The 27,312-nt window shown below is 42.8% G+C and overlaps 2 protein-coding genes and 1 pseudogene across 3 annotated transcripts; all 3 read right to left on the bottom strand.

The window, feature by feature from the left end:
* Positions 1-3,238: 3,238 nt before the first annotated feature.
* LOC125510119 (wax ester synthase/diacylglycerol acyltransferase 11-like) lies at positions 3,239-7,471 on the bottom strand. Of its 2 annotated transcripts, none has more exons than XM_048675208.1 (7): positions 7,082-7,471; positions 6,357-6,971; positions 5,439-5,505; positions 5,260-5,333; positions 4,622-4,837; positions 4,347-4,487; positions 3,239-3,617 (listed from the first exon to the last, which is right to left on the bottom strand). In XM_048675208.1, exons 1-7 carry the CDS (start codon positions 7,391-7,393, stop codon positions 3,450-3,452), a joined length of 1,593 nt encoding a protein of 530 aa, XP_048531165.1. In that variant the 5' UTR covers positions 7,394-7,471; the 3' UTR covers positions 3,239-3,449. The 2 variants fall into 2 exon arrangements, with proteins under 2 accessions (XP_048531165.1, XP_048531167.1); XM_048675210.1 differs by having other exon boundaries at positions 4,347-4,484; positions 7,082-7,464.
* A 3,245-nt stretch (positions 7,472-10,716) lies between these two features.
* LOC125507230 lies at positions 10,717-12,001 on the bottom strand (annotated as a pseudogene).
* Positions 12,002-12,653: 652 nt separating this feature from the next.
* LOC125556447 lies at positions 12,654-14,035 on the bottom strand. Its single transcript, XM_048719178.1, has 2 exons — positions 13,615-14,035; positions 12,654-13,219 (listed from the first exon to the last, which is right to left on the bottom strand). Exons 1-2 carry the CDS (start codon positions 13,908-13,910, stop codon positions 12,868-12,870), a joined length of 648 nt encoding a protein of 215 aa, XP_048575135.1. The 5' UTR covers positions 13,911-14,035; the 3' UTR covers positions 12,654-12,867.
* Positions 14,036-27,312: the final 13,277 nt, after the last annotated feature.

Below are 27,312 nucleotides of genomic sequence, written 5' to 3'. Positions count from 1 at the left end.
AATATTTTTTTATGAATGTGGATCATGAAAAGAATTCTTTATGTGATAGTTATATTGTTGAGTTCATTCATGATGCTACTGAAATTATTATGAGGGAGGAACATATACTTGTTGGTATTGCGATAATATCAAGTTTCATCTCTATGTGTTGAAAGTTTTGAAGTTAAGCTTGTTTTGCCTTCCTATGCTAGTTGATTCTTGTTCCCATAAGTTGTTTGCTCATAAAATCCCTATGCATAGGAAGTGGGTTAGACTTAAATGTGCTAGTAATATGTTTCATGATGCCCCTGTTATGTTTCAATTCTTATCTTTTATGTGAGCATCATTGAAATCATCATGCCTAGCTAAAAGGCATTAAGGAAAAGTGCTTGTTGGGAGACAACCCAACACTTTTACCCACTGTTTTTGTGTGTTCACATGGTTAGGCTACTGTAGTAATCATTTTTATTGCTTTTGTTTCAATATAGTGCCAAGTAAGACCTTTGGGATGGCTTACGGTGATAGTTGATTTGATCTTGCTGAAAAACAGAAACTTTTGCGCTCAAGAAAACAATTCTTATTTTTAACAGAAGCGTGATAAAATGCTGATTCTTTTTGCAGAAGATTAATAGACAAATTACCCAGGTTTTCCTGTTTTGTCAGAATTTTGGAGTAGCAGAAGTATGGTTGGAGTATAGATTACTACAGATTATTCTGTTTTTGACAGATTCTGTTTTCAATGCATAGTCTGCTTATTTTCTAATTTCTATGGCTTATATTGCTCAATATAAATTGTGGAAATAATATGCTACAGTAGGCATTGTGTGAGAACAATTATGAATCTTGTCTTTGACAGTATCAAAAGTGAAATGATTTGCTCTTTATCATACTAACCTATCTCACGAAGTTCCGTTAAGTTTTGTGTCATTGAAGTTTTCAAGTTTTGGGTGAGATATCGATATGATGAGAATAAGGAGTGACAAGACCCTAAGCTTGGGTATGCCCAAGGAACCCCAAGGTAATATTCAAGAAAGATCCTAGCAACTAAGCTTGGGGATGCCCCGGAAGACATCTCCTGTTTCGTCTCAAACATTATCGGTAACCTCACTTGGAGCTATGTCTTCATTCGTCACATGATATGTGTTTTGCTTGGAGCGTCAATTTATTTTGTTAGGATTTGCTTGTTGTTATTTAGAATAATGTTTTGCATCTTTTATTTCAATAAAAGTGGCAATGATAGCCTTTGTCATGCTTATTTTGCAAGTATACATGTTGCTGTTTGAAAACAAAAAGTTTACCGCTGTCGCAAAAATTCCCTAGAAAAGTTAGAATGCGATAAAATGTTGAATTTTTTTGCAAAATAATATCTGATAAATTTTCTACAGTGTGGTAAACTTTCATAATCTTTGGATTCTAAGAAGTATCGATACTCTTACATTCTTTACAGACTGTACTGTTTTTCCATGCTTATTTTGCAAGTATAAATGTTGCTGTTTGAAAACAGAGAATTTGTGACAAAGTTTGGAGACCAAACTTGAACTATGAAATTGATTGATTTTTTTTGGAAAGCTTGACAAGGAAAAGTGGAAGGCCACTAAAAGAAAAGGAGGAAGCTCAAATGACTTGCTGAAAATGATCATAATTTTTAATTTGGCGTGAAACATTTAAAGACATGAAGAAAAGAAAAAGGAAAATAAATACCACACAACATATTGCAATATGATCCAAAATATATTACAAAGATTGCAATTGGTCCTAGGTTTTGGGTTGGGGCTGTTACACACCGTCAGCGCTCCATCATTTCCAGGGTCACTGAATCTTGGGTCGATTCTGTCACATGACACACACATACACACACACACACACGCGCGCGCGCGCACACACACACATAGAGACACACACAAGTGGCCCGTCCGATGCAGTTTCAGCGGTTAGGCTCAAGTTCAAGTCCCTCTCATGGCATTATAAGCCACCTTTTTGGCCAATTAGCTAGACACTGGCCGTTGGGCTAAGGGGCTGCCTATGACTATGCAGCCACTAACAGATGGGCCAGCAGGGGGTGTCCCATGCGTCACTAACCGAGTCAAGTAACAGTCAACCACTTTCACCTGACGGGCAAGCTCCCGCTTGGGCATTTGTGAGGGTGGGCTGAGCGGTTGAGGGGAAATGTGAGGAATGTTAGATGGTTTGGATGAAACTGAGCAGAACAAAGGAGGGAGGGGCATGAATATAGAAATCCCTTGTTTAGAATATGAACATTTTTTGAAGACACAAACAATTTTTGAAATGTTTGAACATTTTTTAAAGAAAAGAAACTTTATTGAAAACATGAAGATTTTCTCAAATTTATGAACATTTATTGAAAAACATGAACATTTTTAATGAAATCACGGACATTTTTTGAAATTTTTGAATATATATATATATATATATATATAAAGAAGAAAAACAAAACAAAAACAAAAACCAATAAAACCAACAAAGAAAACAAACAAAAAACAGATTCAGGGGACCTACTAGAAGGCTTCAAAAACTGGTTGGCTAGCACTATGTAACCTCTCAAAGTGTGTCGGCCCATCTCTTGTCGCTCGGGTCAGTGCCTATCCGGAGCAGCGATAGTTTGCTGCTTAATGCGGCAAATACGGTTTGCGGGTGCACGAAATGGACTAGTTAACATGCCCAGAACAGGCAAGGCGGGAGAATCATTTTGGTGGGCTACTTAGGCATTCGGCTGCCGATCAGTGCGACGAAGGATATAGTTTCTAGCTTGTTTTGTGGAGCACCAACTTGATTAGGGTGGATTGAACGAATCGCGAGAGGGAGAAATCCTATAGGGTGTTGTATCAATCGGGTGCGTTGGTGAGTTTGATCAGACGACCAATAATCTCAAATCATCGTTGAGAGCCTTTGATGGAGTTTTACTTTTTTTCATAAATGTATTCAGTGTCGTTTACATGGCGATAGCTTGGAGGGGCAAGATAATGCCGTGATGGCCATCGCCAATGGACAAGAGACAAAAAAATGAGCATCCCAAATATTGGCTTCAAGAATGCTTTAAAAGTACTAAAATGTGATAGTACTAAAACGATGTGATATCATTACACTGTGGAAAAAAACAGAGGTGGATGCCACATTATTGGTAAACAAAGTGTATCCATGGGCACAGAGTACCCCAGTATTAGGCTTAAAAAACCAGTATTTAATTTTTTGTGTTAAACTGAAATCTCATAGGAGGACAATTAATTAATTAGCATGCTCCTCGTATAAATGTATAATTCATATTATTCCTTGTGATACATCATTGTCCAACAATAATAGTGCCTAATACATTTGACTTGCAACCTTGGTATGGTACAATTTATCATTTTAGCTACTTTGTCGAGACTCATGATACACACATATCGAATATGTAGGAGTATAATGCTGGCATTATACAATTTTCATACAGGCACTAAGTAATTCACCATTGCTTACTCTTTCTTGATGGATTCTGAAAGCCTTGAAGCCGCATCCTTAATGAGCCCGAAGGACACGACAAAGTCATCCAAAAGTTGACTATAATCTGGAAATATTTCCTCATCAACCGATAAAACTATCTTAATAGTGTTATTATAACTCTGGTAGTGCATAATCAAAGCCTGCAAAAGAAACCTTTGTGATTAATTACAAATCAGGGTGGCCGAATGATTGAATTTTATAAGTTTACTTCCATTTCTCTTTTCTTTCCATGGTGAAATTTTACTTGTATTGTTCCAAGATGTTAACCTAGCTTGGTTGGGAGTGTGTATTCATGTATGCCCACACAAAACCAAGTTATCTCCATAGTCGCGTAGCTATTTAATGACAAAACTATCCACATAGTTATATCTAGAATTGCATCTAACCATATGTGGTGTCTTGGGTTCTAGTTTACTGTCAAAAGAAGAGGAGGAGGGGGGAATGCAGCAATGCAAATACTCCTAACTATCTCATTGTTCTATAAACTCCATTGGAGAGCGTTTTCATAGTACACCTCACCTAGTTTTGAGTACTCTTTAACGAATTTGGTCCGTCTAGTTATATACGTTTAATTTCTCCTTGGTGCATCTATAACTTTGAATATAACTATATGACCATGTGTTTAAGCATGTATAATGTTGTAGTTCTGTATTCTCTTTTTTTTTCCAATAAACGAAAGTAGATCAAATGGGTGGTTTTGATAATTTAGATAGAGTGGCTTTCTGTTCCAAAGCAAAGCATTACGACCAATGTCCTTGCATTGTGGATTGTTTTGTAGATGAGTTGAGTTTGATAAAATTTTGGTTTAGTTTGATAAAATTTTGGTTTAAGATTGAAGATTTTTTGACATAAGATCGTGGGTGACTTACTTGCGGAACTCCATAAACGCTAGGCGCAATGAAGACAACTGGATGCCCACACAACTCTATTTTTTCAGTTGGTCCAACCAGGTTTGAGAATGAAATAGTTGTATTGGCGAACATACGGCGGAAGATAAAAGCGCCTGCCTGCTAGGATTGTCAAGTCAAACAGTCACAAACTTGGATAATAACTAAAAAAACAATATTCGTTTATTAAACAAGGAGTTTCTTAATTTGTGTAATTCGGCTTTACGAAAAACATATAAGCTGGGTAGAAAATATACCTTCAGACCAAACATTTTGACAAAAACTTCACTTGTCTTACATGTGAAGATAGCTTCAAGTGAGCTCTTTTTCCTGTCCACGGTCATCTTAGCCTTGCGAACATATGCAAGTGGATTATCGTGCATCGCTAAATGAAATGGAAGGAGGATGTAGCCTAGTTGATTTCCCCATGCCACATCATTGCTCCTACCGGATTCTATCATATTAGCATATGTCTGTACATAGTTGTAAGAAAACATTAGACTAAAACAATGATATGCTTTGTAATGAGACGATCTCTTGCATTCCGAAATAATTTACATTTCAACACACATGCAGTCAAACTACTAGTATGATACACTGGAATTAATTAGATTCTTCAGGTGTGCATATATGATATCAATAGTTTTACAAGAGTTGTTTCATAATACAACGATTCATACTATTCTTTTACTAACATTCATATGAAAAGTAATGGGCCAAAACTTGCGTGTTGAAAATCGTTTTGACAACTGAAATGTCATATATTTACATAAGTAAGGTGTAGCATTCGGAGCGCAGAAACATAAATGAATATCAATACTGACATTTTCTTTTTGGAAATTTACATGTTTTGATGAAAGAAAAACTTTTCTTCTAAGGGAAATGAAAAACTTACTTGTAGGCTAGCGGTTGGCCTTGTATTGACAAGGAGGACAGACCGCAACCATGTTCTGTAAGTGTCGGTGCCACCTAACACAAGTTGATCAGTTACATGAATTAATGTGTATAGCAAGTACAGCACGTTGGCTTGTGGGAGAAACTGTATACCCTCGTTGTCCGGCTTACATTACTTACCAGACTTGCGAAAGTAATAGCGTGACAGAGCAGCGGAAGTTGCCCCAACCAGCACATCATTGACAGTCTTCAGGAAAAAAACAGACAAAATTAATTATTCGCAAAAAAGGACAAAATTAGTTAATACTCCCTCTATAAACTTTCGCAAGCTGTGTGACATATCACCTAATATTACAGCACACAAATAGCTAGACGCACACAGAAGCATAATTATAATGCTAAGGCCACACATGTCAAGAGATAAAATTGATGATATCAGATTAAAGATGATTTTGAGATTAAAAAACATTATATAGTTTATAGTGTATGTCTGCAGAATGTTTTAACTGGTAACCTCATATCGAGGTTTGGATAAGAAAACGGAACACTTTTAGGCTAGTCGTAGTGGTGATTAACTTAGACTAGTGTCATAACACTAGTCTATGTTACTACCTTCATAATGCAAAATGTCATAGAAATAGTATCATATATGGTTGCATTTATTAACTACCTTCATACATGCCAAGAGTATATTGTTGTGAACTAATTATACAACTGTTTTTATCTGGCTCGGAGAAAATGCCGTACGTACACAGTCATAGTGTAGATGAGGATTTTAGAAGAGTTATGTGATCATCAGTCCATCAAACGGGCAGCTACTCCCTCCGTTTTTAAATATAAGGCTTTTTAGAGAGTTTAATATGAACTATATACGAAGCAAAATAAGTGAAACTACACTCTAAAATACGTCTATATATATTCGAATGTAATTCATATTGAAATCTCTAAAAGGTCTTACATTACATACGGAGCAAAATAAGTGAACATACACTCTAAAATACGTCTATATATATTCATATGTAATTCATATTGAAATATCTAAAAGGTCTTATATTTAAAAACGGATGGAGTGCATAGCTAGGACATATATATACTTACGCAACTCATGGCATTCTTGACGAACTTGACGTCGTCCAAGCTAAGGCTCCGGTGCACAAAGCGCCTACGGGGGTTCAACGTGACGTCGCCGTCCGCACGTCTGAAGGGTGTGCACGGGTCCCTCAGGAACGCAATCGTCGCAGCGAAGAAGCTCACGTCCACCATGGTGTTCCATGCGAGCACGAGATACGGCCATATCCACGTGATGAACGCCGCTAGGGCGCCAGCGGATGACGGCTCTCGGCGCCGCGGCGCGTAGATGGCGCCTGTGCGCGCTGGCTGCTCTGGCATGGCCGGCAAGCGTGTCGGATCGGCGGCGCTGCGCGAGGACGCCAGGAGGAGTGTGATGAGCGACATGCCGTCGCCGAGGGAGTGGTGCACGCGGAGCACCACGGTGGAGGCCGCCTCGGAGGTCGGGAAGTCGAGGAAGTGAAACTCCCATAGAGGGCGGGAGCGGTCCATGGGGAGCGTGTACACCGAGGCCACGTAGTCCTCCACGGCCCGGTCCGGGTCGGCCGCCACGGCGGCGGTGTCAATCGTCGGGACGATCATGTGGTCCTCCACGTTCACCGCCGTGCGCGCCCACCGCGGGTTGTTGCCGTTCCCATCTGTCACCTGACATTTGAGATTTGACACACGCATGCACTCACGCGTTTAATTACACCTAGCTAGTGACAAAATCGTGAAGTATGCTTTTACTGGTAAGAGTATTCATGTATACATACTTGGATGCTGCGGAAGCGTGGGAAACGGGCAAGTTCCGCCGCAGCGCCGGCGCTGAAGACCTGTAGGTTTACGGGGGAACCAAGGCCGATGGTGACGACGATGTATATACCTTCCATGAGTCTTGCAGTAGGAGTGACAGGCTCCTCCTCCTCCACCGTAGCCGCCGAGGAATCGTCCGTCGTCGTCCATTCGGCCGGTGCCGATCTCGGCGTGCGTATCGGGAGCAATCGGCTCGTTGGCACGGAGACTATCGAGGGGCTAACACTGCTAGCGTCCATAGCTACTTTAGTTTCAAGAGACGATCGCTGCATGTACTACGGAGTGATCTGCTCGATCTGTAGGTAGTAGGTGTAGGTATATATAGGATGAGGAGTATGTGTTTCTCTTTCCGTGACCTTCCTGGCTAGCTTGTACACACACATGGAAGATTGGTAATAGACCTCGCAAGAAAAACAAATTGGTACGAGTACGTATACTTTCTCCATTAAAGTTGTGCTAAAATTGAGACACTTATATTAGGATTATATTAGGACCGGAAAAAATATAACCCCCTCCGTTCCATAATATAAGAGCGGTTTTGACATAGTGGGAGTAACTTAGCTAGTAACGTAACACATCCCAAAACAAGTTTGCTTATGTGGCACCTAGTTAATGAGGAGAGAGGTGTTTGGAGTAACATATTATGTTACTATAACATAGCGCTTCCCAAAAATGTTGAGTCTATAAGCTAATAAATGTAATTATATATGATACTACTTCTATGGCACTTTGCACTATGAAGGTAGTAATATAGACTAGTGTCATATGCATGACATTAATCTAAGTTACTCTCCACTATGACCAGCCTTATTAGTGTAATGTCAAAACCGCTCTTATATTATGGCACGGACGGGGTATTAATTAATGAAAGGCACACTGGTCCTTGAGGAAATAAAGATGGCGGCAGTTTGAAAGCATAGTCCAATCTCCCAAAAAAAAAGAAAGAAAACGTAGTCCAGTGCGAGACCTTAAAAGCAGCATATAATAAGAATTTCAAAGGAGTCCGAAAGAAAAGAAGTACTCCCTCCGTCACGGTTTAGAAGGCGTATATGAGAAATCTCTGGGACCAAGGCGTTCCATGATTGGCTCTAGTTTTCTTTGCATGCGATTGAAAAATAGCAGCGTAGTTAATAGCACATCGCTTAATTTCTTGAAAAATCAATGCGTAGTAACCCCATGCCCACTAAACATGCAGCTTTCCACCCACGGGCCATCGTTCCCACTGGCTTTTACACACACGTTCACACCATGCATGCAAAACTAGCTTTTACACACACACACACCGTTCACACCATGCATGCAAAACTAGCTTTTACGCACACAGACGTTCACACCATGCATGCATAAATTACACCCGGACGTGAGAGTAATTGCATTGCGCCTTAAATCTTGTCTATTTTGAAAACGCACGTAAATCTAACTGTGCCTTCTAAACTGTGACGGAGGGAGTACTATGTACATTTTAATGCTCCGGCGTGGTAGTCTTTCTTGGTCAAGTAACACTATCAAAACAGCTGAGACCGTTGGTAGTTGCCGGTCTGATCATATTCAACAGTAAACATCGGGCTCCTTGGCTACCATTGATGAGCTTCTCCCTCTATTTCATTTCATAAAAAGGACCACATTTGAATGCCGTCACGGTAATTCACATTCAAATGTGGACCTTTAAGCCAAAAATTCTGAAGAACCTGCACGTGGATATTGCCCTAGAAAGTATTGCATAACTGGGTTTTCATTCATATATCCCCGCAAAAAAAGGGGGTTTTCATTCATATAATGGAACGGGGGAGCAATGGCAGAGCCAACATCCAAAAAAATGTGTGTACAGAGTCCACTAAAATTCCTAGCTTTACTCAAATTTCCTCATTTATTTGATGTATATTGGTCTATATATGTGAATTATGCATGATATAGACCAATATACATCAGCCAAGCTCATATTGAGATAGTTTACGTTTTGGATCTAGTTAAACGTAAAGGCCGCACAGATGTATTTTTGCTCAAATTCTGGTAACAACTGGTTGTTCCGTTGCTTCATGATGTTGCATTTTGTTTTATAAACTTGTCATAGTAACATAAACAGTGTTTTGTTTGGAAAACACAAGGTCCTGAAATTTGAGAAATTTACAGATATGGAGACTTCAATCTAGTAGGTGAGATTGGAGTGTCTCAAGCTGATCTCTATTACAGAACAGCTTGCTCATTTCCATTTTAACTAAGACTATTATCTGATGCTCCCTTCTTCCCGAATTACTTGCAGAAATGGATAGAAATTGATATATCTAGAACTAAAAATACATCTAGATACATCCATTTCTGCGGCAAGTAACTTGGGATGGAGGGAGTATAATTGTAAGCATGTTAAATTCTTCTGGGATATGTTTTTTTCAGATTCCTCTGAACAAGAAAAACAAAAAAGAGACTTACTGCTGAAGAACTCATCATTTCACTAACTGCTTCATAGTTTGGTAAGCGGGCCAGTCAATTACAATATCAGTTATTGCTGAACCTGCATCAGAGGATCAACAAATATACCTAGGTGGAACAAAATATTTTACTATGAAAAGTTAGTTTACATAAATTTACAAGGTCCCACCGGATACAGCACACAACTTGAACTAAACGAGAACTGACAGCTTTGATACTGTACCTTAGTTGTACCCTACATAGAAATAGCATCATTTTGCTCTGTTTCTAATCTACTTGATATCAGAAAAACCTTATTGCCTGACCTTTGATAAATGTCAATAACATTTCAAGTACTTTGGACAACAAACTAGCTAAGATCATCGGTTTCATGTCGTGACTCAGGGAACATATATGATGATCTGGAAATTTTGGGCCAACATGGTAACCTTGTCAGAGATGGTAAGCAATAAAAAATAAATACAGCTGAACTGAAATGTGAAACCATGGCAATGCTTTGATTCTAGTGATTGCAAATGGTTTATATAGTTAAGTATAGTTTTGGTAATAAGCTACTGCTACTCTGACATGGCTGGTATGTGGCACAATTTTTACAAGCTTGTTACCTGTCATTAAACTCATTATCATGCTGTCTTTCAGGTGTGCTGAGCCAGCACTAGAAGGTATGCGAGGCACCTGGTGTGGTTGACCACTGCGCCATATGGTTGATCTCTTCTACTACCCCAATATCAAACTGTCTTTCAGGTGTGCTGACTGCTGAGCCACATGCAACAAATATGGCGGTGAAAACAGTGCACGCCAATCTTGCAATGTGCCGTAATGCTTTTATCGAATCAGTGCCCTCGTAGGATATCATAGATGAATAAAACTGCATAAATGTGTTTGTTGTGGAACATGGGAGTGGAAAAGAATCACGAGATTTGAAATGCAAACAAACCTCTGTATTGTTTCAGTTACATCTGTGCTGCACAACTAATTCAGAAAAGTGTATGTTCATGTATACACTAACACGCAAACACGGATCAAATAAATTAGCAGATACTCCATTAGAGACCGCGACAAAACATTGCCAGCAAGTTCCATCAGCAGATGGGGTGCTGTCAGTACAAAACTTTGCAGGGTTTTTTTTTACAGTACAAAATTTTGCAGGTTTACTTGTACAGTTGTGCCAATGTACATGTAATAATAACCAATAAAAAGAACAGACAGGTATAAGCTCAACAACTGGGCTGCTTAGACACCATCTGAGCCGCTACAAAACACCACCGGTTCTTCAACAGTTTACGAGTTAGAAACACCACTAAAAAGGCTAAACAGGTTGGTCGAAAACTATCCCCGACACCCTCCAGACACACCTGTTAAGCAGAAAGCAGCATGTCTGCCAGGGTAGAAAGAAAGGACCAAGCAACAGTAACTTGCACCTTGCAGAAACCAAGATCACATACGCCATGACTCGTGCCGACATTCATCTGTGTAAAGAGAGCGGTATCTGTCACGACCAAACCTTTCTTATCACCCATCCCACGGCCCAGCACAGAAACCAACAGCTGTCCCCTTAATTCTACAGAAACAACGCGCCTTGAAAGCTCAATCACACCATCCGCGAGTTGACAGGCGTTTTTCCATCTCGAGAAGCAAGCAGCACCATCTCCCCATTTTCCATGCTGGCAGTGCGGCAAGTAACAACTCCTTGAACATGGTCGTCCCATGACCCATCAATAACTTGGACAGTGACAGTGGCCTCGACTGAAGGAAGCAGCGGCGCATATGCAAACTCAAGCGTGCAGCGCTTACAGGTGACGCGTGTAGATACCACCTCATCAGAATGAAAAGCTTTGTAGTAGCTGAAAACTTTGAAAGCCAACAGTTCATCCTTTCCAGGCTCTGTTTTGCTCTTTACTTTTAGCTGAACTTCAAACGCAATCGGGTCAATTAACACGAGCGCACGAGATGGGCCGGTTAACATCAACCATGGATCCTGCAAGCATCACAATCATCATCAGTTAATCAACCAAATCGACAGTCTAGCAGTATAGCACATAGCAGAATAAGGAAGGAAGAAAGAAAGCCAAACAAAACAGACAAGGCATGCTTAGATAGATGGTGCTCACTTCTTGGGTGAGGGTTTGGCAGTCATCCCTAGTTGCGAGAGCATTTTTATGGTACCCTGTACTGTTATAGAGGGAAGGGAGCAGTATACCATATCATCCACCCTTGATTTTGTGAGGGTACTCTAGTCATAATTTTGTTTTACAGTACAAAATAACGTCAGCCCATTAAGAATCGGCTGGTCTGTTCATTGCCCTGCCCCGAGCCGTAGCCGAACTCGATGCCGCGTCCCTATTTCCCGGTGCACTCCCGCCAACGCCCACGGGCTCTCGTCGATCTCGCCGTCATCTGACCCTGTCCTCGCACCTCCAGGTTCCAGCCGCGCCTCCCGCTGGGGTGTGCATCGCCCTCACACACACGTCCACGTCCTGGTCAGTACAGGATCGCAAACTTTCCCACCTTCCATGGTGGTTCATCACTTAACTCTTGGTCGGTGGAGATGCTGTGTTTTGGTTGATCTATAGAGCCCGTCGATTGGTTTGCTTCTAAAATACACGCACTGCATCTAATTTCCTTAGCTACCGCTGAAGAAGAGGAGCTCATCAGGCTCGCACAACTGTGCCATACTGCTGACCGCCCGGAAGGGGATGCGGATGAAAACGAGATGCAGCCAAGGTTTTGGTTACCGAATGAGGCATTTTTACCGAGGGGGACTGGTAAACGCGGTTACCACGGTTACCGAGAAATACCGATAAATACCGAGAATATTTTGAACGAAATTTATAGTTGAATTTTGAATTCAAATAAGTTAATGAACGAATATTTGAACCAAAGACCTCTTAAAACAGGAACTAAGTTGCTACCAACATGCCAGAACCAACTCTCATGACATTAATTAGATCCTACGTACTTTACTACAAATCGAGTGTTTAAATTCAAAAAATTCAAAAAACTGGTATTTTTTGCTTGATACGTGGATTTACCGAGGGGCACGGAAATACGCGGTAACCACGGGAAATCTTGAAATTTCGACCGGTAACCAAAACCTTGGATGCAGCAGTTTCCAACGGAAGAGGAAGGGGAGGGGGGCTCGTCGAGGAAGACGACGCGGCTGCGTGTGGCAGGCACCTCGAGCATAGCTGGCGCTTGGCGGCGTAGTAACGTCGATCCACGAAAACGACGGTCCACAATGGAGATGCTCGAAAAGCGGCTGCCGGAACCCGAGACGAGAGGCGCGTGCGGGAAAAGGGCACTAACTTTTTTCCACTCCCTAAATTACCCTCACAACACGTATACTGCTGCTCGTGGACCTGCCAGTTCCACCGCTACTGTTGACGATGGGACTGTTCCAAATTGAGCAGTATAGATCCATCACAACCCTCGGATTTTTAGAATAGACGGCCCATATTGATGACAGGGTACGGTAAAAGAGCTCATGCACCATACATTCGAACCCATCCTGCGCTACGCCACTCCTGATTGTACCTTGCAGATCTTCTACATCCGAGTCACCGAGATCAGCAAAGATGGTCTCCAGTGGTCTCTGCGTGTCCATGGATTGGTTGCTGCCAGGGACTCCGTAGATCACAATCGCAACTTCCTCTTCAATCGCACTAGAGCCGCTGCATGAAGCAAAATTGTGCTAAGAGTATTAGACAGAAATACTAGGTACATGTCAGCAGGAAACTACATAGAGAATCCTACTTGCAAGAAGCAAAATTGTGATGACTAGAGTCTACAGCGTAATATTATTGGTGGTTTCACCATCCATGTTGTCGTCCATCCAAGCATTGACGGGTATGTACGTACATGGATTGGGTTGGCTAATAATTCCCCTACGTTATGCAAAGAGGTCTCTGACAGAATACATTTTGTAGGAAAACAAAACTACTCATCATTTGATTCCTAAATTACTAGTGCCATGTGTAGGACAACACAATCCCTTCACTTTACTTCCCAGCATCGGTTCATCATTTGATTCGCAGCAAAGATGGAAACAGATTCGATTGACACTCACTTTCGTCGTCGAAGGAGCCGAAGTGGTCGGCGTAGAGACAGTCCCAGAGTTCGCGGTAACCGGGGGATCTCGTCCTCCTCCCTCAGCTCTATGGGCTCCTCCTCCCTTAGAGCCCGCATGAACTCCTCGCGGTTTGGGCGATCCTTCCGGTAGGACAAGGGCTTCTTCTCGCGGGCCATCGTCAGCGCCTTCTTCTTCCCTCTGCCGGTCGTCCTTGGGTTGTTGCCGGCCTCCGCCCCGCCGGTGCTGACCAGCTCCGTCCCCGTCAGCCCGCCGGCCACCATCTCCCCCAACATCTCCTAGGGTTTTCCCCCTCGCTTCTCTGTTTTTCCCCCTCTCCTTTCTTCTCCTTCGGAGTTGGGGGTGCGCGGCGGCTCTGGATCGATCGCCTTGGGCTCGGGCCATAGGCGGCTCGGGAGTAGCCGAGTAGCACAACCGAACGCGAACACAAACACTCGTGGTCGACTCTGGAAGAGTACGGATGGGCTCGAGCGGGACGATTCCGGCCGGATGCGCGCGCGTCTTTTTTTTTTTAAAAAAAAACTTTTTTTCTTCTTGACCGCACACATTGTTTTTTTAAACACAATGTAGACGCAAGCGATCATATACACGCGCATACACTCATCCGGTGTATCATCGACTTGAACCCTGGTGGATTGGGATACCATAGTCCCTCTAATTATCCAACCACAAGTTGGTTCGCACAACATTGTATTAATCAGTAAAATAGAGTACAATTGTACACGTACATACGGAAAACTAGCAAAAAAACCAGGATGTGACAGATGTCTAGTAAACATTATAGATAGAACCCCACATAAAAATATATAATAAATAAGTCACTAGTCCCTGCAAACAATCAAATCTGAAGTCACCGACGACCGTCGGTGTTGCGAAGACGCACACCAAGGAAAGAAGCGGAGCACTTGCAAACCAAATCCATACCAGCGCCATATCCTTGTAGGCGTTGAGAGCGGAAGACCAGGCCTGCAGAATAGACACTTGACGATGTGGCGTGTGGCCGAGGATGTTCCCCACGCCGACCTAGATTCAGATATGACGCATCCCACCGTTGTTGCCAGGAGAAAACGCAAAATCCACTGTCGTCGAGCCACGAACCTTGTACCAACATCAATCTGTCCCACTTGACGACATCGTCATGAGAGGCGACAACCACTAGACACAGGAAGCATAAGGCCGACCACTCCAAACGAACGAAAAGCAGACGAGACCATCGACTCAGCGGCGCCGTCAGGAAGAACATCGCCGTGGTGAGAAAAAGACGAGGCCACCCTATTCGAGCAGCATCAGTCTCACCAAACTGGCACTAGTAGACGAAGACGAAGCCCTAAACTTAAGGAACAACAGGAAGAGAAATAGGAGCCCACCCCCTCCACCAGCCGCCAAAGCAGCGGATGGAGAGGGGTCGAGATTACCTCTCGTCAGCGTCCAAGGGCGGCAAAAGCTAGCTCTGCGAAGCAGTTAGCTTTTGCGAGAGCGGAGTGGTAACTGGGTGATTTTTTAAGGAAACTAGGTAATTGATCGTGCGTTACAATGAAAACATGAATATTCTGCTGAACATGAATCTACTCACACCAACAGCAACAAACAAATTATGCATAAACATATCATTATTGTATCATTTACTAAGCAGCATCAAGTGAATATGTAGCAAGAAATCAATATGGCAAAACAAATGTCAAGGAGCAAAGTATTTTTCTTGTGGGCATTGTTATTTGGCGAACATTCACCAGGTGACCAATCTTGGCGAACACCCTTCCACCCATCCGATTCTGGCGACACCTGATCGGGTGACAGGTCAGCTCTCTCGACTCGTTCGCCATACCAGCTCTCCTAGCGAACACCCTTTTTTATTTCTACAAAAAAGGTATTGTGAATATTTTTGCTCAAACCAACTTTTATCTATTTGAGTTAATTTGTTTTTTATATTTTATTTTTCATTTGAAAAAGTCCAAAAAATCCTACTTTTTTCAATGAACACAAATCCCTTTTTTAGTGGGGATGTTTTTTTCTAAACTTGCCATGTGCATTTTTATTATAGGTAGCATGGCAATTTTTTTTTGTTAAAACCATGTCATTTTTTTCTCTTCCAAAATATGACATTTTTACTGTCTCACATGGCATTTTTATTATTAATAGCATGGAATTTTAATAACTAAAACATGGGATTTTTATTAATAAGAGGGTGTTATTTTTATTATTAAGAGCATGTCATATCATTAATAAGAGGATGTTGGTTTTATTATTAAGAGAATGGTATTTTAATAATTAATAACATGGCATTTTTATCGATAAGAGGATATCAATTTTATTAAGAGCATGGCATTTTAATAGTCAATAACATGGCAAATATATTTTTAAGAGTATGTCATTTTTATTATTATGAGCATGGAATCTTAATAGTCGATAACATGGAATTTTTATTTTTAAGAGGATGGCATTTTTATTATTCAGATGATGGCATATTTATTATTACTAAGATGGCAGTTTTAGTTTTTATGGCATGGCAATTCCTATGTGTAACTTTTTTATGTTTTTGACAACAAAAAAGGCGAAGTATCTAGTGAAAATGGCTTTTTAGTGAAAATCTGAAAATTCCTACGTGTGCCATCAGATCTATAATGGATGCCACGGATCAAAGATGGGAAGCATCCACTTAAACGCAATTAGCAGATAACCCCCTAACTTATCCATCATCAAGGAGTAAAAATCCTTCGTGAGTATACCTGGGATCGATTCACGTTTCAATCACTTGCACGCGGTGATGGAGAATTATGTTCCGACGACCATTAGTCCTTGCCTCCCGCCGGCAGGAACAGGCCCTCCTCCGGCAGCGACTCGAGCCACGTAGTTGCTTCCGCCGGCAGCAACGGGCCCTCCTCCCTCGTCGACTCGAGCCATGTCGTTCCTTCCACCGGCAGCAACCGGCCCTTCGTCAGTGGCGACTCGAGCATGCCCTTCACTCCGTCGGCCACCGATTTTTCCAACAATTCCACCACTACATATATACATGTATTAAGGAACATGAGCCCAATTTACAATCCTTCGAGCAACTCTAGCAGACCCCGCAAAGCCGCAAACCCGTAAAATTCCGGCGAGTATACGGGTTCGGTCCAATTTTCCGGCCAGAACAGAGCCCACATACTCGCTCGGCCCGTAAAAATATTTGCCGCGGCCCGCAAACCGCACGCCCCGACCAGTATATCTACGAGTTCGCGGCGCGTTTGCGGGTCAAAACCCTATCCCCCGCCGCCGCCGAGCTACACAATTCTGCACTCCCCTCCCCACATTTCTCGCTGCCGGCGAGCCCCTTCCGCCTCCAGCCGCCATGTGGGGCCGCATGTGGAGCTCCGGACGCGGCTCCTGGAGCAGATCCGGCGGCGGTAGCGGCCCCGAGCGCGAGCGGCGCATCCGGTTGGACGGCGCGAGGAAGAGCGGGGCGAGGAAGTGGACCAACCGCGGCCTCTCGCCACCGCCGAGCTTTCGCGTCCGCGAGACGGACGAGTACGACCGTCCGCACGACCGTACCCCGTCCTCTGCCATGGGCTCGTCCTCTGCGATGAGATCTTCCTACGCCGGGAGCTCCTCCTCTTCCGGCGCGGGCCTTCTTCCCGTGAAGAGGGAGTGGTCGGAGGAGCTGGAGGAGCCGAAGGAGATCGAGTCCTTCCCCGTCAAGGAGGAGCCCGAGGAGCTCGGCCACCGCGGAGTCGTCGGGCCGGAGGACTTCGTCACCGATGTCGATGCGGTCGCGGCCGCCATTGGCAAGCGGAGCGTGCGCGAGGAGGCGGAGCACTGCGCCACCATGAGGAGCTCGAAGTCCTCGTGTTCCGGCAGGCGGTCATGGCCAACCTTGCCGCCAAGGAGAAGGACGACGAGTGGCGGCGCATCCGCGAGGAGCAGAGGGAGAAGTACATCGATCTCGGCAGCTCCGGCAAGGAGGATTGAGCTCCTCCACGGCGTCGTCCATGGCCGCGAGCTCGCCGCCGTGAGATCCCCACCCCCTCTAGTACTAGTACTGATGTAGTATGTGAAGGAAATATGCCCTAGAGGCAATAATAAAGTTGTTATTTATATTTCCTTATATCATGATAAATGTTTATTATTCATGCTAGAATTGTATTAATCGGAAACTTAGTACATGTGTGAATACATGGACAAAACAGAGTGTCCCTAGTATGCCTCTACTAGACTAGCTCGTTAAGATGGTTAAGTTTCCTGACCATAGACATGTGTTGTCATTTGATGAACATGATCACATCATTAGAGAATGATGTGATGGACAAGACCCATCGGTTAGCTTAGCATAATGATCGTTTAGTTTTATTGCTATTGCTTTCTTCATGACTTATACATGTTCCTATGAATATGAGATTATGCAACTCCTGAATACCGGAGGAACACCTTGTGTGCTATCAAACGTCACAACGTAACTGGGTGATTATAAAGATGCTCCACAGGTGTCTTCGATGGTGTTTGTTGAGTTGGAATAGATCGAGATTAGGATTTGTCACTCCGTGTATCGGAGAGGTATCTCTGGGCCCTCTCGGTAATGTTCATCACTATAAGCCTTGCAAGCAATGTGACTAATGAGTTAGTTTTGGTATGATGCATTACGGAACGAGTAAAGAGACTTGCCAGTAACAAGATTGAACTAGGTATGATGATACCGATGATCGAATCTCGGACAAGTAACATACCGATGACAAAGAGAATGACGTATGTTGTTATGCGGTTTGACCGATAAATATATTCGTAGAATATGTAGGAGCCAATATGAGCATGCAGGTTCCGCTATTGGTTATTGACCGGAGATGTGTCTCGGTCATGTCTACATAGTTCTCGAACCCGTAGGGTCCGCACGCTTAACGTTCGATGACGATTTGCACTATGAGTTATGTGATTTGATGACCGAAGTTTGTTCGGAGTCCCAGATGAGATCACAGACATGACGAGGAGTCTCGAAATGGTCGAGAGGTAAAGATTCATATATGGGAAGATGGTATTTGGACACCAAAAGTGTTCCGGGTGATACCGGGTCACTGGAAGGGGTTCCGGGCAACCCCCGGCAAAGATATGTGCTTAATGGGCCAAGTAAGGAAACACACCAGCCCACAAGGGACTGGTGCGCCCCTTATAGGGCCAGCCACGTGGGGAGAAAGGGAAAGGAGAGGAGGAAAAGGAAAGTATGAAGTAGGACTCCTACTTCCTTCCCCCCTCCTTCCTTTCCCCCTTGTCCAAATATGGTAGGGGGGCCGAATAGGACTAGGGGCCCAAGTAGGATTCCTCCTACTTGGGCGCACCCTAGACTACCTCCCTCCTTTATATACGTGGGGAGGGCACCCCTAGAACACATATCAATTGTTCCTACCCGTGTGCGGCGCCCCCCTCCACAGTTAACACCTCGGCCATATCGCCATAGTGCTTAGACGAAGCCCTGCGTCGGTAACTTCATCATCACCGTCGCCACGCCGTCATGCTGAAGGAACTCTCCCTCGTCCTCAACTGGATCAAGAGCTCGAGGGACGTCATCATGCTGAACATGTGTTGAACACGGAGGTGCCGTATGTTCGGTGCTAGGATCGGTTGGATCGCGAAGATGTTCAACTACATCAACCGCGTTACTAAACGCTTCCGCTTTCGGTCTAAGAGGGTACGTGGACACACTCTCCCATCTTGTTGCTATGCATCTCCTAGATAGATCTTGTGTGATCGTAGGTAAATTTTTTGAAATACTGTGTTCCCCAACAGTGGCATCCGAGCCAGGTCTATGTGTAGATGATATATGCATGAGTAGAACACAAAGAGTTGTGGGCGATAATAGTCATACTGCTTACCACCAACGTCTTACTTTGATTTGGCGGTATTGTTGGATGAAGCGGCCCGGACCGACATTACATGACCGTGTTCATGATTCTGGTTCTACCGACGTGCTTTGCACACAGGTGGCTGGCGGGTGTCTGTTTCTCGAACTTTAGTTGAATCGAGTTTGACTATGGCCGGTCCTTGTTGAAGGTTAAAACAGCACACTTAATGAAAAATCGTTGTGGTTTTGATGCGTAGGTAAGAACGGTTCTTGCTAGAAGCCGGTAGCAGCCACGTAAAACTTGCAACAACAAAGTAGAGGACGTCTAACTTATATTTGCAGGGCATGTTGTGATGTGATATGGTCAAGACATGATGCGATATAATTTGTTGTATGAGACGATCATGCTTTATTAAAGTTATCGGCAACTGGCAGGAGCCTTATGGTTGTCTCTTTATTGCATAAGATGCAAGCGCCATATAATTGCTTTACTTTATCGCTATGCGATATCAATAGTTGCAAAAGCAATAGTTGGCGAGACGACCATGTGACGACACGTTGATAGAGATCAAGATGATGGAGATCATGGTGTCATGCCGGTGACGATGGAGATCATGACGGTACTTTGGAGATGGAGATCAAAGGCACAAGATGATGATGGCCATATCATGTCACATATTTTGATTGCATGTGATGTTTATCTTTTATGCATCTTATTTTGCTTAGTACGACGGTAGCATTATAAGATGATCCCTCACTAAATTTCAAGGTATAAGTGTTCTCCCTGAGTATGCACCGTTGCTACAGTTCGTCGTGCCAAGACACCACGTGATGATCGGGTGTGATAAGCTCTACGTTCACATACAACGGGTGCAAGCCAGTTTTGCACACGCGGAATACTCGGGTTAAACTTGACGAGCCTAGCATATGCAGATATGGCCTCGGAACACTGAGACCGAAAGGTCGAACGTGAATCATATAGTAGATATGATCAACATAGAGATGTTCACCATTGAAGACTACTCCATCTCACGTGATGACCGGACATGGTTTAGTTGATATGGATCATGTGATCATTTAGATGACTTGAGGGATGTCTATCTAAGTGGTAGTTCTTAAGTGATATGATTAATTGAACTTAATTTATCATGAACTTAGTCCTAATAGTTTTTGCATATCTATGTTGTAGATCAATAGCTCGCGTTGTAGCTCCCCTATGTTTTTGATATGTTCCTAGAGAAAACTAAGTTGAAAGATGATATTAGCAATGATGCGGACTGGGTCCATGATCTGAGGATTATCCTCGTTGCTGCATGGAAGAATTATGTCCTTAATGCACCGCTAGGTGACAGAACTATTGCAGGAGCAGATGCAGACGTTATGAACGTTTGACAAGCTCGGTATGATGACTACTTGATAGTTTAGTGCACCATGCTTTACGGCTTAGAACCGGGACTTTAAAAATATTTTGAACGCCACAGGGCATATGAGATGTTCCAAGAGTTGAAATTGGTATTTCAGACTCATGCCCATGTCGAGAGGTATGAGACCTCTGACAAGTACTTTGCCTACAAGATGGAGGATAATGGCTCAACCAGTGAGCATGTACTCAGAATGTCTGGGTAGTACAATCGTTTAACTCAAGTGGGAGTTAATCTTCCAGATAAGATAGTGATTGACAGAGTTCTCTAGTCACTATCACCAAGCTACTAGAACTTCATGGTAAACTATAATATGCAAGGGATGACGAAAACGATTCCCGAGCTCTTCGCGATGCTAAAATCGGCGAAGGTAGAAATCAAGAAAGAGCATCAAGTGTTGATGGTTAACAAGACCACTAGTTTCAAGAAAAGGGGTAAAGGAAAAGAAAGGGAACTTCAAGAAAGAATGGCAAGCAAGTTGCCACTCCCGTGAAGAAACCCAAAGCTAGACCTAAGCCTGAAACTGAGTGCTTCTACTACAAAGGAAATGGTCACTAGAAGCGGAACTGCCCCAAATACTTGGCGAATAAGAAGGATGGCAAAGTGAACAAAAGTATATATGATATACATGTTATTGATGTGTACTTTACTAGTGTTCATAGTAGCCCCTGGGTATTTGATACTGGTTCAGTTGATATGATTAGTAACTTGAAACAGGAGTTACAAAATGAACACAGACTAGTTGAGGGCGAGGTGACGATGTGCATTGGAAGTGTTTCCAAGGTTGATAAGATCACCATCGCACACTCCCTCTACCTTTGAGATTAGTGTTGGACCAAAATAAATGTTATTTGGTGTTTGCGTTGAGCATGAATATGATTGGATCATGTTTATTGCAGTATGATTATTCATTTAAGTCAAAGAATAATTGTTGTTCTGTTTACATGAATAAAACCTTCTATGGTCATACACTTAATATAAATGGTTTATTGAACCTAGATCATAATGATAAACATATTCATAATATTGATGCCAAAAGATACAAAGTTAATAATGATAGTGCAACTTATTTGTGGCCCTGTCGTTTAGGTCATATTGGTGTAAAGCGCATGAAGAAACTCCATGCTGATGGGCTTTTGGAATCACTTAATTATGAATCACTTGATGCTTGCGAACTATGCCTCATGGGCAAGATGACTAAGACTCCGTTCTCCGGAACAATGGAGCGAGCAACTGACTTGTTGGAAATAATACATACTGATGTATGCGGTCCGATAAGTGTTGAGGCTCGCGGTGAGTATCGTTATTTTCTGACCTTCAGAGATGATTTGAGCAGATATGGGTATATCTACCTAATGAAACACAAGTCTGAAACATTTGAAAAGTTCAAAGAATTTCAGAGTGAAGTGAAAAATCATCGTAACAAGAAAATAAAGTTTCTACGATCTGATTACGGAGGCAAATATTTGAGTTACGAGTTTGGCCTTCATTTAAAACAATGTGGTATAGTTTCACAACTCACGCCACCTGGAACACCACAGTACTGTAATGGTGTGTTCGGATGTCGTAACCGTGCTTTATTAGTTATGGTGCGATCTATGATGTCTCTTACCGATTTACCACTATCGTTTTGGGGTTATGCATTAGAGACAACTGCATTCACGTTAAATAGGGCACCATCTAAATCCATTGAGACGACACCATATGAACTATGGTTTGGCAAGAAACCTAATTTGTCGTTTCTTAAAGTTTGGGGCTGCGATGCTTATGTGAAAAAGCTTCAACCTGGTAAGCTCGAACCCAAATCGAAGAAATGTGTCTTCATAGGATACCCAAAGGAGACTGTTGGGTACACCTTCTATCATAGATCTGAAGGTAAGATATTTATTGCTGAGAATGGATCCTTTCTAGAGAAGGAGTTTCTCTCAAAAGAAGTGAGTGGGAGGAAAGTAGAACTTGATGAGGTAGTTGTACCTTCTCTCAAATTGGAAAATGGTTCATCACATAAATCAGTTAAAGTGATGCCTACACCAATTAGTGAGGAAGTTAATGACGATGATCATGAAACTTCAGATCAAGTTGCTACCAAACCTCGTAGGTCAACCAGAGTACGATCCACACCAGAGTGGTACGTAATCCTGTTCTGGAAGTCATGTTACTAGACCATGATGAACCTACGAACTATGAGGAAGCGATGATGAGCCCAGATTCCGACAGATAGCCTTAGGCCATGAAATCTGAGATAGAATCCATGTATGAGAACAAAGCGTGGACTTTCGTGGACTTGCCCAATGATCGGCAAGCCATTGAGAATAAATGGATCTTCAAGAGGAAGACAGGCGATGATAGTAGTGCTAATATCTACAAAGCTCGACTTGTCGAAAAGGGTTTTTGATAAGTTCAAGGTGTTGACTACGCTGAGATTTTCTCACTCGTATCAATGCTTAAAGTCTGTCTGAATCATGTTAGCAATTGTCACATTTTATGAAATCTGACAAATGGATGTCAAAACTACATTCCTTAATAGATTTATTAAGGAAGAGTTGTATATGAAACAACTAGAAGGTTTTGTCAATCCTAAAGGTGCTAACAAAATGTGCAAGCTCCAGCGATCCATCTATGGACTAGTGCAAGCATCTCGGAGTTGGAATATACGCTTTGATGAGTTGATCAAAGCATATAGTTTTATATAGACTTGCGGTGAAGGCTGTATTTACAAGAAAGTGAGTGGGAACACTACAGCCTTTCTGATAAGTATATGTGAATGACATATTGTTTGCCAGAAATGATGTAGAATTTTCTGGAAAGCATAAAGGAGTGTTTGAAAGGAGTTTTTCAAAGAAAGACCTCGGTGAAGCTGCTTACATATTGGGCATCAAGATCTATAGAGATAGATCAAGACGCTTGATAAGATTTTTCAATGAGTACATACCTTGACAAGATTTTGAAGTAGGTCAAAATGAAACAGTCAAAGAAGGAGTTCTTGCCTGTATTGCAAGGTGTAAAGTTGAGTAAGACTCAAAACACAACCACGGCAGAAAATAGAAATAAAATGAAAGTCATTCCCTATGCCTCAGCCATAGGTTCTATAAAGTAGGCTATGCTATGTACCAAACCTATTGTGTACCTTGCCATGAATTTGGCAAGGGGGTACGATATGTATCCAGGAGTGGATCACTGGACAGCGGTCAAAATTATCATTAAAAGACTAAGGAGATATTTCTCGGTTATGTTGGTGATAAAGAGTTCGTCGTAAAGAGTTGCGTGATAACCCACAAGTATAGGGGATTGCAACAGTTTTCGAGGGTAGAGTATTCAACCCAAATTTATTGATTTAACACAAGGGGAGCCAAAGAATATTCTCGAGTATTAGCAGTTGAGTTGTCAAATCAACCACACCTGGAAACTTAATATCTGCAGCAAGGTATTTAGTAGCAAAGTAATATGATAGTAGTGGTAACGGTAGCAAAAGTAATATTTTGGGGTTTATAGTGATTGTAGCAGTAGCAACGGAAAAGTAAATAAGCGAAGAACAATATATGAAAAGCTCGTAGGCAATGGATCAGTGATGGATAATTATGTCGGATGCGATCAATCATGCAACAGTTATAACATAGGGTGACACAGAACTAGCTCCAGTTCATCAATGTAATGTAGGCATGTATTCTGAATATAGTCATACGTGCTTATGGAAAAGAACTTGCATGACATCTTTTGTCCTACCCTCCCGTGGCAGCGGGGTCCTATTGGAAACTAAGGGATATTAAGGCCTCCTTTTAATAGAGTACCGGACCAAAGCATTAACACATAGTGAATACATGAACTCCTCAAACTACGGTCATCACCGGTAAGTATCCCGATTATTGTCACTTCGGGGTTAACGGATCATACCACATAATAGGTGACTATAGACTTGCAAGATAGGATCAAGAACTCACATATATTCATGAAAACATAATAGGTTCAGATCTAAAATCATGGCACTCGGGCCCTAGTGACAAGCATTAAGCATAGCAAAGTCATAGCAACATCAATCTCAGAACATAGTGGATACTGGGGATCAAACCCTAACAAAACTAACTCGATTACAAGATAAAGCTCATCCAACCCATCACCGTCCAGCAAGCCTACGATGGAATTACTCATGCATGGCGGTGAGCATCATGATATTGATGATGGAGGAAGGTTGATGATGACGATGGCGACGGATTCCCCTCTCCAGAGCCCCGAACGGACTCCAGATCAGCCCTCCCAAGAGAGTTTAGGGCTTGGCGGCGGCTCCGTATCGTAAAACTCAATGAATCCTTCTCTCTGATTTTTTTTCTCCCCGAACATGAATATATGGAGTTGGAGTTGAGGTCGGTGGAGCACCAGGGGCTCATGAGGCAGGGGGCGCGCCCAGGGGGGTAGGTGCGCCCCCACCCTCGTGGACAGGGTGTGGGCCCCTGGCCTTGATTCTTTCGCCAGTATTTTTTATATATTCCAAAAATAATCTCCGTTGATTTTCAGGTCATTCTGAGAACTTTTATTTCTGCACAAAAATAACACCATGGCAATTCTGCTGAAAACAGCGTTAGTCTGGGTTAGTTCCATTCAAATCATGCAAGTTAGAGTCCAAAACAAGGGCAAAAGTGTTTGGAAAAGTAGATACGACGGAGACGTATCAACTCCCCCAAGCTTAAACCTTTGCTTGTCCTCAAGCAATTCAGTTAATAAACTGAAAGTGATAAAGAAAAACTTTTACAAACTCTGTTTGCTCTTGTTGTTGTAAATATGTAAAGCCAGCATTCAAGTTTTCAGCAAAGATTATTAACAAACCATATTCACAATAACATTTAGGTCTCATGTTTACTCATATCAATGGCATAATCAAGTAGCGAGCAATAATAATAAATCTCGGGTGACAACACTTTCTCAAAACAATCATAATATGATATAACAAGATGGTATCTCGCTAGCCCTTTTTGAGACCGCAAAACATAAATGCAAAGCACCTTTAAAGATCAAGGACTGACTAGACATTGTAATTCATGGTAAAGGAGATCCAGCCAAGTCATACTCAATGTAAACTAACAATAATGCATGCAAATGACAGCGGTGCTCTCCAACTGATGCTTTTTAATAAGAGGATGATGACTCAACATAAAAGTAAATGGATAAGCCCTTCACAGAGGGAAGCAGGGATTTGTAGAGGTGCCAGAGCTCGATTTTGAAATAGAGATGAATAATATTTTGAGCAGTTTAGTTTCATTGTCAACATAACAACCGAGAGATCTTGATATCCTCCATGCTACACACATTATAGGCTGTTCCCAAACAGAATGGTAAAGTTTATACTCCCCCACCACCAACAAGCATCAATCCATGGCTTGCCCGAAACAACGGGTGCCTCCAACTAACAACAATCCTGGGGGAGTTTTGTTTGCAATTATTTTGATTTGATTTGAGCATGGGACTGGGCATCCCGGTGACCAGCCATTTTCTCATGAGTGAGGAGCGGAGTCCACTCCTCTTGAGAATAACCCGCCTAGCATGGAGGATACAGACAGCCCTAGTTGATACATGAGCTATTCGAGCATACAAAACAGAATGTTTATTTGAAGGTTTAGAGTTTGGCACATACAAATTTACTTGGAACGGTAGGTAGATACCGTATATAGGAAGGTATGGTGGACTCATATGGAATAACTTTGGGGTTTATGGAATTGGATGCACAAGCAGTATTCCCGCTTAGTACAAGTGAAGGCTAGAAAGAGACTGGGAAGCGACCAGCTAGAGAGCAACAACAGTCATGAACATGCATTAAAATTAATCAACACCGAGTGCAAGCATGAGTAGGATATAATTCACCGTGAACATAAATATCATAGAGGCTATGTTGATTTTGTTTCAACTACATGCGTGAACATGTGCCAAGTCAAGCCACTCGAATCATTCAAAGGAGGATACCATCCCTGTTGGGGAACGTAGCAGAATTTTAAAATTTTCTACGCATCACCAAGATCAATCTATGGAGTCATCTAGCAACGAGGGAGAGAGGAGTGCATCTACATACCCTTGTAGATCGCGCGCGGAAGCGTTCAAGAGAACGGGGTTGATGGAGTCGTACTCGTTGTGATCCAAATCACCGATGACCTAGCGCCGAACGGACGGCACCTCCGCGTTCAACACACGTACGGTTGGGAAGACGTCTCCTCCAACTTGATCCAGCAAGGGGGAAGGAGAGGTTGATGAAGATCCAGCAGCACGACGGCGTGGTGGTGGAAGCAACGGTGATCTCGGCAGGGCTTCGCCAAGCTCAGGGAGAGGGAGGAGTGTCACGGGAGGGAGAGGGAGGCGCCAGGGGCTAGGGTGCGGCTGCCCTCCCTCCCCCCCACTATATATAGGGTCCCTAGGGGGGGCGCCGGCCCTAGGAGATCCAATCTCCAAGGGGGGGCCAAGGGGGTGGCTTGC

This window comes from Triticum urartu, chromosome 5 (genome assembly GCF_003073215.2).
Source record: "Triticum urartu cultivar G1812 chromosome 5, Tu2.1, whole genome shotgun sequence".
Lineage (NCBI taxonomy): Eukaryota > Viridiplantae > Streptophyta > Magnoliopsida > Poales > Poaceae > Triticum > Triticum urartu.
Note: the sequence above shows the minus strand (reverse complement) of the source record. Positions and strands in the feature narration are given on the sequence as shown.